We start from the raw sequence: 14,958 nt of genomic DNA, 5'->3' as shown, positions 1-14,958 counted from the left end.
TGTAAAGTGGTACCTCGGTTTTGAACACCTCCATAGTTGGAACATTTCGGAACTCGAATGCCGAAAACCTGGAAGTAAATGCCTCAGTTTTCGAACGCACACCAGAAGTCGAACAGAAAATGCGGCTTCCATTTTGAGTTTTCCATATTGAGGCTTCTGCTTTCAGTTTTCGGTTTTTGAATGTTTCAGAACTCGAACAGACTTCTGGAACGGATGACGTTCAAAAACTGAGGTACCACTGTAGTAGTCAGCTAACTGAATCTGAAGATTTCTTGCCCTCCTCTTGTTTGGAGGGATTTAGAATTCTTTAGAAATCATCGTTTTAAATTGTGAAGGAGATGTTACTTGACTGAAGGAAAATAAATTCTGTTGGAAATGGCTCCGGCTTCATATGACACCCCAATCCATGTTGCTTTAGGTAAATGAGCTACTCTGGAATTCGGACTCCATGATATTGGCAGTATGGTTGGAAGAACTGAAAACGGAAGATACAGCTCAACCAAAGACATATGGTAAGTGTGGGAATGTTCAGGGAGGCAGGAGAGGATATATTGTTTAATAATATCCTTTCCAACTTGCGTTAACAAGTTCTATAATTTAGCAGAGTAACATTCCCATTTTAAAACTTACACAGCGAATAGGTTTACCAGGCTTGTTTAAGCTTCTAAAATAAGTTTCCTGGTAATTCCCCTTTTATTCCCTCCTAAAAAGAAATAGACACAGCACAGTTTTGTATAAAAAGTATAAAATAGTTTACTCACACATTCTGTTCACAAATGGATCCCAGAAGGCAGACTTAAGTTACAAAATATATACACTTGGAATCTATCCCATAAGAAGATAGTTCCTTTGTCTTCTCTTGGCTAGAAGCCTTTGTCCTCTCTCTTGGAAGCCAAGAGAGCATCTCAGGCTGAGTTGCAAAATGGAGAAGAGAGAGACGTGGTGGCCAGTCCTGTGCTTTTGTTACCTGCACAGGTAAGGTCAAGCCCACCTCTGGTCATATGTAGAGGAAGTTTGTCCCAGCCCAGGAGGAAACAGGAAGTTTATCTACTGGCTGAACAAACATCCCTCTCTAGGAATGTTGTATTTTGTCTGCTCTGTGTTTCACACCCCACAGTAAGAACATAGCATTATCATCTGACTCTTGGTGAACCAGAACTTCTCAGACTGGCTCACAGTCAGGTGTGGCCTCCATCAAGTACCCTGGTGCATGGCTGGCTGCTTGCATTTGAATGCTTCCAGTCGTGTGGAGGATTAAACTGCAGAAACGTGCATGCACCAATATGTGTGATGGCTGCCATTGAGGAGATACATTTTAAACTCTCAGGACACAGAGAGAGAAAGAGAGAGGGCACTAGAGAGACTTTTCATGCAACCCAAATCCTATAGGGTAGAGGTCAGTAACTGGAGGCACCTAGGCCAGTCCTGACCTCCCTCCCTCATGTGTGCTGACATCCTTCTTGCAAGCCTCCAGGCAAAAGAGATGTGGAGAAAGATGTGGGAAGGACAGAACTACCTAAATTATATAGAGTTTTATTTATGTATGCTACTACAGCAGCAAGGGGACGCGGGTGGCGCTGCGGGTTAAACCACAGAGCCTAGGACTTGCCGATCAGAAGGTCAGCGGTTCGAATCCCAGCGACGGGGTGAGCTCCCGTTGCTCAGTCCCTGCTCCTGCCAACCTAGCAGTTCGAAAGCATGTCAAAGTGCAAGCAGATAAATAGATACTGCTCCAGCGGGAAGGTAAATCGCGTTTCCATGCGCTGCTCTGGTTCACCAGAAGCGGCTTAGTCATTCTGGCCACATGACCCGGAAGCTGTACGCCGGCTCCCTCGGCCAATAAAGCGAGATGAGCACCGCAACCCCAGAGTCGGCCACGACTGGACCTAATGGTCAGGGGTCCCTTTACCCTTTACAGCAGCAAGAATGTTACTTGCCCAAAAGTGGAAAGAAGCAGAAGTCTCAGCGAAGGAAGATGCATACAAAATGCATACAAAAACTTACAGAGTATGCAGAAATAGGGAAACTTACTGGAAGAATAAGAAATCAAGATAACAGACTTTTTATAAAAGAATGGAAATGGTTTATTGAATGTTTACTGATAAACTGTAAACAGATGAAAACGTTAGCAGGATTATTATAGTTTTATAAGAGTATATATTTGCAGTAGATAATTAAATGAGCAAGTTAAATGAATGTGGATATGCAGAAGATATTGAAAAATAAATTTAAGGAACCGCAGAAAGGCAGGAAGGAAATCAAAATTTGAAATGTTAAATCGATTGTAAAACTAATGAAATGTATAAATCTGAAAAGTATAAAAAAAATTTAAAAAGAGATGTGGAGAAAGAGGCATCTGTGGCAAAAGAACATGGTGACTACCACCACCTGGGAAATGTTCATTTTCAAACTAAGCTGAATGCTACACAACTAGGCAGAGAAGAGATTCTAATACCTCAAAGGCTAGAGAGATTTGGGGGGGGCGGGAGTGTCTGTTGGGCTACAAGTTGGGGGATGTCTAATGTACAGTCCTGCGTTCTGTGTGCAGTTCAGCTCTGGACAACGGGAAACTACCACTGGTACCTGAAGCAAAGCCTGCATTTTGATAGCTCAGAAGGCAGCCAGTCCATTGTGTCCCTGGCATGGGACCAAGAGATGCCGTACAGACTCCATATCCTCTGCCAGCAGTGGCTTTACCTCTGCTATGACTGGCAGTGGAGTACGGACCGCAGCAGCGGCGAAGGGGCAAGCGACTTGGCTAGCGTGGCAGTCATTGATGGAGGTACGTTTCTACTGAGCGAGGTTGTTGTGTTTTTTTTTAAGGTGGACTGCGCCTGCTGAGAAGTCTGCGCAAAAAGAATTAGGCCACACTTTTGCAAACTCTAAAATCTGAATTTATTCCCTTATCTCCCCCACTTCACCCAGCATTTCACAAAATGGAGAAGCTACTCTGTCAGGTTTACAGTAGGCCCTATGCAGGACTCCTCCCCATAGCTAGTAGAAGCAGAATAAATGATGCAAAATAGGCAAATACAGTGGTACCTCCGGTTAAGTACTTAATTCGTTCCGGAGGTCCGTACTTAACCTGAAACTGTTCTTAACCTGAAGCACCACTTCAGCTAATGGGGCCTCCCGCTGCCGCTGCGCCGCCGGAGCACGATTTCTGTTCTCATTCTGAAGCAAAGTACTTAACCTGAAGCACTATTTCTGGGTTAGCGGAGTCTGTAACCTGAAGCGTATGTAACCCGAGGTACCACTGTACATAGAAATTCGCTTAATTTTGCATAATACAAACAGGTCATGAAATTTAGTTTTTTCTTGATGCAGAACAATTATTTTAACTGCCGGGTATACACAGCCCTGATTAAGGGCTCGTTAACACGAGGGAAAGGCCGTTTTGAAGGAACCTAGAAATCCTCCAAAGAAACTGAGTCGAAACTGACAAAACATCTATAAAGATAGTGAAAAGACAATTCTCGTCCTCATCTCCCGTGCATGATGAGTGTACATCTTAATATTTATAAAGAATTTTCTATGTGTTCAGAGCCCTTCACATGTCATAGAGTGTTTCAGTAATCTTTACAACAATCCTGTAAGGAAGTTCAGTATTGTTATTGTGCACTGTGCAAAATATGAGCAAGCCAGGGCTGAACTGATACTACCCTTGCTGGTACCTTTCCCAGGAAAATTAGAGGCTCACTATGTCAGGTTCCTATTGGAAGACCGGAAAATGCTAGAACATTAGCAGTGGCAAAGTTTTTATCGGTGGTTGCGAGAACCAGTGATCCCTATATTCTGAACAAAATGCTTGTTTAACCTGGAGGTAGGCTGTATGAATTGTGTCTTGCTTTGTAACGATTTGTTGGGTCTCTGGACCGTAATAAAGATTGTTGTTGTTGTTATTGACCTGCCCTGTAAAGTAGCTTGGTATTTTGATCAGCAGATGGGGCTGAGGCTCTAGGAATATAATGACTTATTCAAATCCACCTGGTGAGTTCAGATTAGAGGCAAGATTCGAACCTATGACCTGCCTGTTCATACCCTTAGCTCATGTGATTGCGCTATACTGAACAATCGGCCGCTGGAAAAAGTGATCAGACTCCACTAAGAAGCATTGGATTTTAATATGAAAAAATCTGTGATGATGTCTGTATGTTTAGTCTGGCCTTTGCTGCTATGCATTGATGCCCATGAAAGCGATTTCCCCCTCTCCTTTTTTCTCTTTAAAGACAAGGTGCTGTTGACAGCCTTCCGTCACGCTGTTGCCCCTCCACCTCTTTGTACCTATCAGCTCCAGCTCCCCTGTTCTGTCAATCAAGTTGCCTTCCTTATGGAACCTTCTAGAAGTGGGGATCTTGCTGTCTTGGATGCTAGCAACAGGATTTCCATTTATAGAGCGGGTAGGTACACCCGTGGCTTCGCCAAAAACATGGCTTCAACTCCTTGCATTCTAAAAGGCCGGGTGGGGATGGTGGCGTTCAATCTACTTTTAATTTAAAACGGAACAGAGGTAAGTTCCCAGGCTGATGCTGAAGTAAGTCCATCGCCTATTCTCTTTGTTGCCTTTTGACAGATGGCCAGACGGACACAGACGCCACTGTTAAAACTGGTGCAGTTGGTGGAAGTAGATGCAAAGTTGCAGTCCCTCGGCTGGAAAAGACATACAGGTACCGGGAGTTAAACTGGGTGCAGAATATTTGTTCCTGAAGGAATGTGAAACCAATACATATAACCACAGTGGCACCTTGGTTTTCGAACAAAATGTGTTCCGGAAGTCCGTTTGACTTCCAAAACGTTCGGAAACCATTGTGCGGCTTCCAATCGGAAGCTGCGCCGGACGTTTGGCTTCCAAGACAAAGTCCGCAAACCAGAACAACTACTTCCGGGTTTGCGGTGTTCGAGTTCCAAGTTGTTCATGAACCAAGCTGTTTGAAAACCAAGGTACGTCTGTACTGGGTACTGGCTGGGTGAGCTCTGGTGAGCAGGGTAACTCTTCCCTTGACTTTCTGTATTGTTTCCATTTGTTGTTGTTGAGTTGTTTAGTCGTGTCTGACTCTTCGTGACCCCCTGGACCAGAGCATGCCAGGCACTCCTGTCTTCCACTGCCTCCTGCAGTTTGGTCAAACTCATGCTGGTAGCTTTGACAACACGGTCTAACCATCTCTGTCGTCCCCTTCTCCTTGTGCCCTCCATCTTTCCCAACATCAGGGTCTTTTCCAGGGAGTCTTCTCTTCTCATGAGGTGGCCAAAGTATTGGAGCCTCAGCTTCAGGATATGTCCTTCCAGTGAGCACTCAGGGCTGATTTCCTTCCGAATGGAGAGGTTTGATTTCTTGCAGTCCATGGGACTCTCAAGAGTCTCCCCCAGCACCATAATTCAAAAGCATCCATTCTTGGGCGATCAGCCTTCTTTATGGTCCAGCTCTCACTTCCATGCATCACTACTGGGAAAACCATAGCTTTAACTATACGGACTTTTGTTGGCAAGGTGATGTCTCTGCTTTTTAAGATGCTGTCTAGGTTTGTCATTGCTTTTCTCCCAAGAAGCAGCTGTCTTTTAATTTCGTAACTGCTGTCACCATCTGCAGTGATCATGGAGCCCAAGAAAGTAAAATCTCTCACTGCCTCCATTTCTTCCCCTTCTATTTGCCAGGAGGAGGTGATCTTCGTTTTTTTGATGTTGAGCTTCAGACCATATTTTGCGCTCTCCTAAGACAGGGAGGTTGCATTCACCTCTTCCCAATGTCTCATTCCACATACGGTTGTTCCTCAAGCTCTTTGCTTTTATTTTTTTGGCTAACTCACTGGTTCTTCACATTACGAGCCAGTTTGACCATAACAACCCCAGCTTCATAAATCATGAGCATTAGGAGAGCATGCTTCTCTTCCCTTTGTTTTAGTACTTCAAACCTGGCCAAACAAGCTATAGTTTCCTTTTAACGTATGAGACAGAAAAACTATAGCTTCATGTCTGTCTACTATCCAGGATTGTAAACCAGTTGAAACAACCTAGGCGTGCACTTGAATACGACAACGTGTAAAAAAGTGGCCCTCAAACCTGATTCCCACCAGCAGATCAGCACTTGATTTCTCAACAAACAATTAGTTGCCCGCTTGGTGGCTGGTAAAGTAAACATGTAAACTGATTCAGTTTTAAAGCACGGTAAATGAAGTGAGGAGATGGAGCTGTTTGTATGTCCTCTGCACCCGGGTGGTGCTGTGAGTTACACCACAGAGCCTAGGACTTGCCGATTAATCCCCACCGGTTCGAATCCCCGCCACGGGGTGAGCTCCGTTGTTCGGTCCCTGCTCCTGCCAACCTAGCAGTTTGAAAGCACGTCAAAGTGCAAGTAGATAAATAGGTACCACTCCGGCGGGAAGGTAAACGGCGTTTCCTTACGCTGCTCTGGTTCGCCAGAAGCGGCTTAGTCATGCTGGCCACATGACCCGGGAGCTGTACACTCGCTCCCTCGGCCAAGAAAGCGAGATGAGCGCCGCAACCCCAGAGTCGGTCATGACTGGACCTAATGGTCGGGGTCCCTTTACCTTTTACCTTTTAAATGAAGTGAGGAGATGGAGCTGTTTTGATGATGTGATGGAACATAACACACGTGAATCAGCCCTTAGCTCTCCAAAGCTAACTTGGGATGCACATACGCAATAAAAGTGTTTGCAGAATCCGTAGATAACCCTCTTCCTCTGCTTGCCTTCTGACTTGCCTTCTGACTGGTATTACCTCGGGCTAATAGACGATTCCTCCAAATAATACTGAGAATAATATTGTCCATTCTCTATGCCGTGTCGCCTGGGTGTATTTTAGAAAGGGCTTGAATTGTGCAGAGGTGGGGATGGTTAATGCTCCTAATTAATGAAGTACATGAATAATTTCTTCTCCTTCTTTTTGAAAACTGTCACAGATTTGACCTTGGCGACAACAGAGACGGGAAAAATCCACTGTGGCTTCGCCTTGTCACCTGGTTGCAAGATGACCTGTTCCTGGCTGCTGGCCAGGCGTACCTCCCAGCTCACACCTCCATTCACCATCTGAATCTGTCCTCGTCGGCAGAGGAGGGAAGCATTGATATCTGGTATTGAACAGGGTATTATGTGTGCTGTGTTAATTTCAGAAATTCCTTTGCTTGGTTCTGGAATGCTAAGGCAGGGTCTCCTCCTTTGTGCCCTTTTGGGTCTGACTGGCTGGTTCAGCTGTTGCAGAGGCTTTGGCTGTTTAAACCCCAGTACTTGTGGAAAGCCTATCCTTGTGTATTTTCTTGTTCTCCCAGTCGCCCATCTGTGTGTTCTGATGCCTAGAAAGAGCAGTATTGCAGCCGTACAACCAGTTAATGTGCATTTTTAGTGGGTGTTAGAAAACCCTGGGAGTAAGAGTCCTTGTGAGATTGTTCATTGTGCTTGCTGCCTTTCTTGACCATGGTATATATTTCTTGATATATTTCTATTCTAGTCAAATAGGCTAGACAGAAGAATTGTCACTTACCCCAGGCCACCCTTTGTGGTTTATGGCTAAACCGGGGTCCTCCTAATCCAAATCCATCACTTATCCACTGTGCCACACCAGCTCCACAAACATGTACAGTGGTACCTCAGGTTAAGAACTTAATTTGTTCTGGAGGTCTGTACTTAACCTGAAACTATTCTTAACCTGGAGCACCACTTTAGCTAATGGGGCCTCCTGCTGCCGCTGCACGATTTCTGTTCTCATCCTGAAGCAAAGTTCTTAACCCGAGGTAATATTTCTGGGTTAGCAGAGTCTGTAACCTGAAGCGTATGTAACCTGAAGCGTATGTAACCTGAGTTACCACTGTACACTGAAGCCTTGATGCATCTGATTCATGTTAGCCATCTATGTTAAAATGGCGCTGAAGGCTAGAGACTGGGATCATCATAAGAGTTTTGGAGACTTTGCTAGTTAAATAATAAAAATCCCCATTGAAAATCTGGTTAAATAATATTTGGAATGTGGCCCTATCAGAATGCCTTACTTGCCACTGGGCCAGTTACTGTAATTATATGTTGTTCTTGTATTTGCATGAAAACCAGTAAAAATTATTGGGGAGGGCTGGAATTATTGCTTTGTTAGGGATCACTTTGAAGGAACAGTTCAGAGTGTGGTTTGGGTTTCTGAAACCTGCATTCCCCTTCTGGTCCCTTAGTCATTTATGCAAAAATGACTGCTCTCAGGTTGAGCATAGCACAGTCAGCTTCCTCCCTTTTGTGCACCTTTTGTAGCTCACCTGTGACTGTGGATGGCGATGTCATCAGCCTGTGTTGCAACCCGAAGACCAAAGCTGTGGCTCTGCAACTTTCTGATGGACGAATAATGAAGTACCTCTGGGGTATGTATGGTCACTGTTGTTCTCTTATCCAGTAGGCTGGTCTTGGAAGTCTTGACATGGGAAGGGAAGGGCTGTAGCGCATGTTTTGACCGCACCGTGGCCCAGGATCCATCTCCAGTTAAAAGGACCTGTGATACAAATGGCTGGGAAACACCCCTGCTTGAGACTTTGCGGGGCAGCTGCTTCCCACCAGAGCAGGCAGTACATGTCTAAATGGGCCAGTGTTCTGTCTTCATATAAATTAGCTTCGTAGGCTCAAATGTCACAAAAATCCATAAGCTGACTTTTTGCCTTGTCTAGCCTCTAGCACATTTAATGTTTTCATCTCCTAGAGCAGCGGTTCTCAACCTGTGGGTCCCCAGATGTTGTTGGACCACAACTCCCATCATCCCTGAGCTCTGGCCTTGCTAGCTAGGGGTGATGGGAGTTGTAGTTCCACAACATCTGGGGACCCACAGGTTGAGAAAAGCTGTCCTAGAGGGTGCTGTGAACCATGCACTGTGTGCGAATGATGCATTCAGTTGTGTGCAGGTGTCTTATTTTCTAGAATAGCCTTCCCTGACCTGGTGCCTGCCAAACCAGGGACACGGGCGGCGCTGTGGTCTAAACCCCTGAGCCTCTTAGGCTTGCTGATCAGAAGGCTGGCTGTTTGAATCCCCACGACGGAGTGAGCTCCCGTTGCTCTGTCCCAGTTCCTGCCAACCTAGCAGTTTGAAAGCACACCAGTGCAAGCAGATAAATAGGTACCACTGTGGCGGGAAGGTAAATGGTGTTTCCGTGTGCTCTGGTTTCCGTCACAATGTCCCGTTGTGCCAGAAGTGGTTTAGTCATGCTGGCCACATGACCCGGAAAGCTGTCTGTGGACAAACTCTGGCTCCCTCGGCCTGAGAGCGAGATGAGTGCTGCAACCCTATAGTAGCCTTTCACTGGACTTAACCATCCAGGGGTCCTTTGCCTTTTCCTATAAGAAAGCTTCATAGGCTCAAATGCCACAAAAATCCATGCACTGTGCGTGAACGATGCATACAGTTATGTGTGGGTGTCTATTTTCTAGAATAAGGTAAAGGTAAAGGGACCCCTGACCATTAGGTCCAGTCATGACCGACTCTGGGATTGCGGCGCTCATCTCGCTTTATTGGCCGCGGGAGCCGGCGTACAGCTTCCGGGTCATGTGGCCAGCATGACTAAGCCGCTTCTGGCGAACCAGAGCAGCGCACGAAAACGCTGTTTACTTTCCCACCGGAGCGGTACCTATTTATCTACTTGCACTTTGACGTGCTTTTGAACTGCTAGGTTGGCAGGAGCAGGGACCGAGCAACGGGAGCTCACCCCGTCGCGGGGATTCGAACCGCCGACCTTCTGATCAGCAAGTCCTAGGCCCTGTGGTTTAACCCACAGTGCCCCCCGCGTCCCTATTTTCTAGAATAGCCTTCCTTAACCTGGTGCTTGCCAAATGTATTGAACCACTACTCCCATCAGCGTGGCCAATGGCCAGAGCTTTGATGGAAGTTGCAGTCCAGAAAACACCTGGAAGGGCACCAGGTTGGGGAAGTCCGTTCTATAACGTCACCAGACCTTTCAGAGCCCGGGTGAGATAAAGCGTGAGAATGAGAGAATGTAAAGCTGAATGGTGTTTTCCTGGGCTGAACTTTTCTAGAGGACCTTCTCTCTTCGCTCTTCAGGCAGCCCCACTGTTCTTGGCTCTGGGGCATTCCCTCATCTAGTGGTGTGAGGGATGCTACCCAGGTTGCAAGCTTGGCCTGTTCCGCATCATTCCAAGATGTTGAACCTCCTGCATTCAGTAAAATAAATAGTCTTGGCTTTATCACATAGACCTGCTGTGTCTTTTCCCTCCCACTTCAGGAGCTGAAAAACCAGTTGTCACCCCTTGGCTGAACAGCAGCGGTTCAGCTGTCCAGTTTCCCTCTCCATGTATGCAGACTGCACTGGCTGTGGTTGGTGGTGAAGTAAGTAAACAATAAGTGTGAAGTCTAGGAGCACTGAGCACCCGGTTGTGACCTTACTCAGTGGTTCTCAAGCTTTTTTCTCTGAGCCATACTTTCAGAGTAAAAATTTGCTTGCGTGGCACCGAATTTTTTATTCATAAGAAATACATTTGAAACCAAAAAGAAACTGCTTAGTAGCTGATAAGAAATGCATTGGAAAACTTTGGAAAACAATGCCTAGCAGTGCCTGTGAAAGACTTTTTCCTTTCATCAAGTACTTGCGGTTTTTAATACCTTGCTCTTAGTAATGCTGCTTATATTTTTCTACTTTGATTCTTGTACTTGAGTTATTGTTGTTTTAGAATATGCAGTTTCAATATATTTTGTAAATCACCCTTGAATTTGATAATGAAGGATGGTGTGTGTGTGTGTGTGTGTGTGTGTGTGTGTGTAACAAATAAAATAAATATTCCGGCAGTGGTAAGGGTGAAGTTTCAGATCCCTGCATAGTTCTTCCCATCTCTATAAAGAAGCAGAATAAATTATCCAAAATACTTTTGAATTTTGTTTCATTCAGATGATTTCAACAAATCTAGATTTTAGATGGTTTGTTTGTTGTTTATTTCATTAGCAGGCTTTGGATTCAGTCGGCGCCTGGTTTTGATTCTCTGTACAGAATTCATAGGTACCCAGTCTATGGCAGGTTTGCTTTCTAACCCTGTGCTCTGCCTTTTGTCTCCTCAGGAAACCATCTTTGGCCTGACTGACAGATGCCGCTTTTTTATTAACGACGTTGAGGTACGAACTCCTCTTCCAGCTCTCGCTCCTTTGTTGCCCCTCTGCCATAGGAAGCTCCCTTGTACTGAGTCAGTCCCTTGGTCCATGTAGCTCAGTCCTGTCAGCATTGACCGGTATGGCATTCCTGGGTTTCATGTGATGTCAGGCATTGAGCCTGCGACCTTCTGCCTGGAGAGCATATGCTCTACCACTGAGCTTCAGCCCTTCCCCAACATAATGTCCCCCATAATGACCTACTGCAGAGATTCTTCTCTGTTTCCCACAGGTTGCTTCAAACGTCACATCCTTTGCCATCCACGATGAGTTTCTGCTGTTGACAACGCATGCTCATACCTGCCAGTGCCTGTCGCTGAGGAACACATCCCTGAAAGGTGAATATCCCCAGCGTGGCTAGCAAGAAAGGGTGCCCTGGTCAGCTGATCCTTTCTTGGACTTCCTCTTTCTTGAGATGCTGTTAGCCCTTCCCTCAAATACGTAGCATCCACCTATGGACGGATGTTTGCTTTCGATTCTTCAAAATGGCCACCAGTGTTCCTACTTTTTATAGGAGCTCGCTTTTCCCATGCCACAGCAGCACAAAGAGGATGAGCATAACATTGTCCATACTTTATAAAGCCATTAGCATTGTAAAGGCCTTCTCTCTCTCTCTCTCTCTCTCTCTCTCTCTCTCTCTCACACACACACACACACACACACACACACTCAATCAGCAAACTTATATCAAATGTGCACAGTGGCAGAAATCCTTGTACTATTGGGACAGTTTCATTGGATAAAACCTGGCATATCTGCGCTTGGGGTTTATGCCTGGTGTCCTTTTTATTAGGCACCTTTTCCTCACTCATAAAAAAAGTAAATAGTTCTTCCTTTGGGACTGAGCTCTTATATTGACTGTGGCATCTTCAGCTTTGCAGTCAGGTTTGGGCAACGCATCTGTCCCCAACAGTGAGACACAGCGCAAGGTTGAAAGAGGATCCCGGATAGTCACAATTGTGCCGCAGGATACAAAGCTCATTTTGCAGGTGAGTGCTCTCCATCTATGCTTATGGCTCAAAGCACCTTATTTGTTGCGCGGTGGTGATCGTGGTAAAGAGAAATAACTGGGATACACAAATGGAATAATTATGCCACGTAGCTCTTGCCTGGAGTGTCTCATTCACAAATCAGGCTGGATAAATCATTATTTGAATGATTCCCCATAAAACGAACTAGATTGCTGAGGCTGCACCCTTCTCCCTCATGTGCCAGTATTATAGTACAGTGGTACCTCGGGTTACGTACGCTTCAGGTTACAGACTCTGCTAACCTAGAAGTAGTACCTCGGGTTAAGAACAGAAATTGTGCTGCGGCAGCAGCAGGAGGCCCCATTAGCTAAAGTGGTGCTTCAGGTTAAGAACAGTTTCAGGTTAAGAACGGACCTCCGGAATGAATTAAGTACTTAACCTGAGGTACCCCTGTATAGAAATGGGACGCAGGTGGCGCTGTGGTCTAAACCACTGAGCCTCGGCCTTGCCGATCAGAAGGTCGGCAGTTTGAATCCCCATGACGGGGTGAGCTCCCGTTGCTCTTTCCCAGCTCCTGCCAACCTAGCAGTTCGAAAGCACGCCAGTGCAAGTAGATAAATAGGTACCACTGCGGCAGGAAAGTAAATGGCATTTCCATGCACTCTGGTTTCTGTCACGGTGTCCTGTTGCTCCAGAAGCAGTTTAGTCATGCTGGCCACATGACCCGGAAAGCTGTTTGTGGACAAAGACCGGCTCCCTTGGCCTGAAAGCGAGATGAGCACCGCAACCCCATAATCGTCTTTGACTGGAGTTAACCATCCAGGGGTCCTTTGTTTTTACCTTTATAGAAATAAAAATATGGGGAGACATTTTGCACCCCCACTTGTTTTTTAATGTCCCTATACCTCCGGCTATTTAGACCTTTCTAAAAAATATATATAAATCTTTCACCAAGCTTTCCTTGAATATGTCCACTTTTGCAATATCCATTTATTTGATTACTGAAGGTTGGGTCAGGTGGCTGCAAAAGGGAAGGGGGGCTGTTCATGACTCCTCCCCCTGCTATTGGCAATAAGCTATCGTGGTGTTAGCAGCAAAGGCGGTAAATTTATATTGTGATCTTTCTGCAGATGCCGAGAGGAAACTTGGAAACTGTTCATCACCGTGCTCTTGTTTTGGCCCAAGTCCGCAAGTGGCTGGACTGGTGAGTCAGGGTGATGGGACGTTGGGAGCAATTTGGGACATGTGTCTTCCTCTTTCGAATGACTTACCATCATTCTGCCTCTCCTGCCAGCCTCCAGTTTAAAGAAGCCTTTGAATGCATGAGGAAGCTGCGAATCAATCTCAACCTCATTTATGACCACAATCCAAAGGCAAGTTTGAATAAACCTGTTGTCAATGTTGCTCAGAGTCCATCTGTTTGGGGAGAGGGCCTGAACATCACAAATCCTCGCAGCGAGTTGATGGCTGTTAGCACTGTCACCCAGCTAAAGAAATATTAACTGATAAATCATCTAAAACTTATAAAGGTAAAGGTAAAGGGACCCCTGACCATTAGGTCCAGTCGTGACCGACTCTGGGGATGCGGCGCTCATCTCGCTTTATTGGCCGAGGGAGCTGGCATATAGCTTCCGAGTCATGTGGCCAGCATGACTAAGCCACTTCTGGCGAACCAGAGCAGCGCATGGAAACGCTGTTTACCTTCCCACCGGAGCGGTACCTATTTATCTACTTGCACTTTTTGCACTTTGACGATACAATTTATCAATTTAAATTTGCACAAGTGTAAAAATAGTTGTTCTGTAACAATATCAGACTTTCTCCATCGATAATGATAGGGGTGTTCCGTATCTCTTGACCCAAGTTAGGAGATTAGGAAATATTATTTCTGCACCAAGGCACACGGAAAGTTAGATAAGGTCTCCTCCAAATGCCTTTTCTGATAACTACCCACGTTGAGGGAGGATTTCCCAGGTTTATCAGTCATAAACCATTTGGACTGCTTTGTTAGATGGGCTGAGAAAGGCCGTTTCAGCATGAAATTTGCTTTGAGTTTCTTCTGCCTATTTATAATTGGTCCACAAATTTAAGAGGTTGATGTGAAGTTAACAGGACTTGGTTTCGTTTCAGGTTTTCCTGGAAAATGTGGAAACATTTATAAAACAAATTGATTCAGTGAGTTTTATCAACTTGTTCCTCACAGAGCTGAAGTGAGTATTGCCTGGTTAATGTGTAAAGACCAAGAGGTTGACAGAGCCTTATACCTGGGTGCTGTATTTGAAAATGCAAAATAGCTTTGAGAGGGGAAGCTGAACAAAGGAGTACTTAACCTTCTCCCCAGCTCTCATTTTTCCATTACAGAACTGCCCCTCTAAAGTATTTTCTCTCCTGGGGCAGAAAAATTTGTTTCTCTTAATTTCCCCCATCCTGAAGCTGTTCTGCTTTTTCAAAAGCAGGGCACTGTTGCACGCATTGGCACAGCCTTCGTCAGCCTAGTGCTCTCCAGATGTTTTGAATGACATGGGAGTTGAGGTCCAAAACATCTGGAGGGCAACAGGTTGGCAAAGGCAGCATTAGGGTGGAGCACACAGTTAGTTCCTGAGGAAGTTCTTGTCCTACAAGTCTTTAGATTGCTCTTGTTTCCTTTTCACTTTCCTTTCAGCGTTCAGTCTGTCTATAGGGGCTAAGGTAACAAAGGAGAAGGAATCAGATATTTTGGATGAAACTTGATGTGTTTACATATATTTTTTGAGGACTGGTTGAGAGGGAGGTCCTATTCCTTTAAACATGTACAATCAGACAGCTGACTGAGATGGAGGACTCTGTGCAAAACAGATTCTGCATCAAGTAAAGGCGA

At 45.4% G+C, this 14,958-nt stretch overlaps 1 protein-coding gene across 1 annotated transcript in view; it reads left to right on the top strand.

Moving 5' to 3' along the window:
• ELP1 (elongator acetyltransferase complex subunit 1) overlaps positions 1 to 14,958 on the top strand; it is a 44,533-nt gene that overhangs the window by 10,494 nt on the left and 19,081 nt on the right. The window contains exons 10-22 of the mRNA XM_080986683.1: positions 419 to 512; positions 2,549 to 2,782; positions 4,230 to 4,400; positions 4,574 to 4,667; positions 6,917 to 7,087; positions 8,247 to 8,353; positions 10,217 to 10,320; positions 11,044 to 11,097; positions 11,363 to 11,468; positions 12,004 to 12,119; positions 13,232 to 13,305; positions 13,396 to 13,474; positions 14,232 to 14,311. Of these exons, the coding sequence (XP_080842809.1) occupies positions 419 to 512; positions 2,549 to 2,782; positions 4,230 to 4,400; positions 4,574 to 4,667; positions 6,917 to 7,087; positions 8,247 to 8,353; positions 10,217 to 10,320; positions 11,044 to 11,097; positions 11,363 to 11,468; positions 12,004 to 12,119; positions 13,232 to 13,305; positions 13,396 to 13,474; positions 14,232 to 14,311 (1,484 nt within the window). The remainder of the gene's footprint in view (positions 1 to 418; positions 513 to 2,548; positions 2,783 to 4,229; positions 4,401 to 4,573; positions 4,668 to 6,916; positions 7,088 to 8,246; positions 8,354 to 10,216; positions 10,321 to 11,043; positions 11,098 to 11,362; positions 11,469 to 12,003; positions 12,120 to 13,231; positions 13,306 to 13,395; positions 13,475 to 14,231; positions 14,312 to 14,958) is intronic.

Source organism: Podarcis pityusensis (assembly GCF_964106645.2).
Source record: "Podarcis pityusensis genome assembly, chromosome: 17".
NCBI lineage: Eukaryota > Metazoa > Chordata > Lepidosauria > Squamata > Lacertidae > Podarcis > Podarcis pityusensis.
Note: the sequence above shows the minus strand (reverse complement) of the source record. Positions and strands in the feature narration are given on the sequence as shown.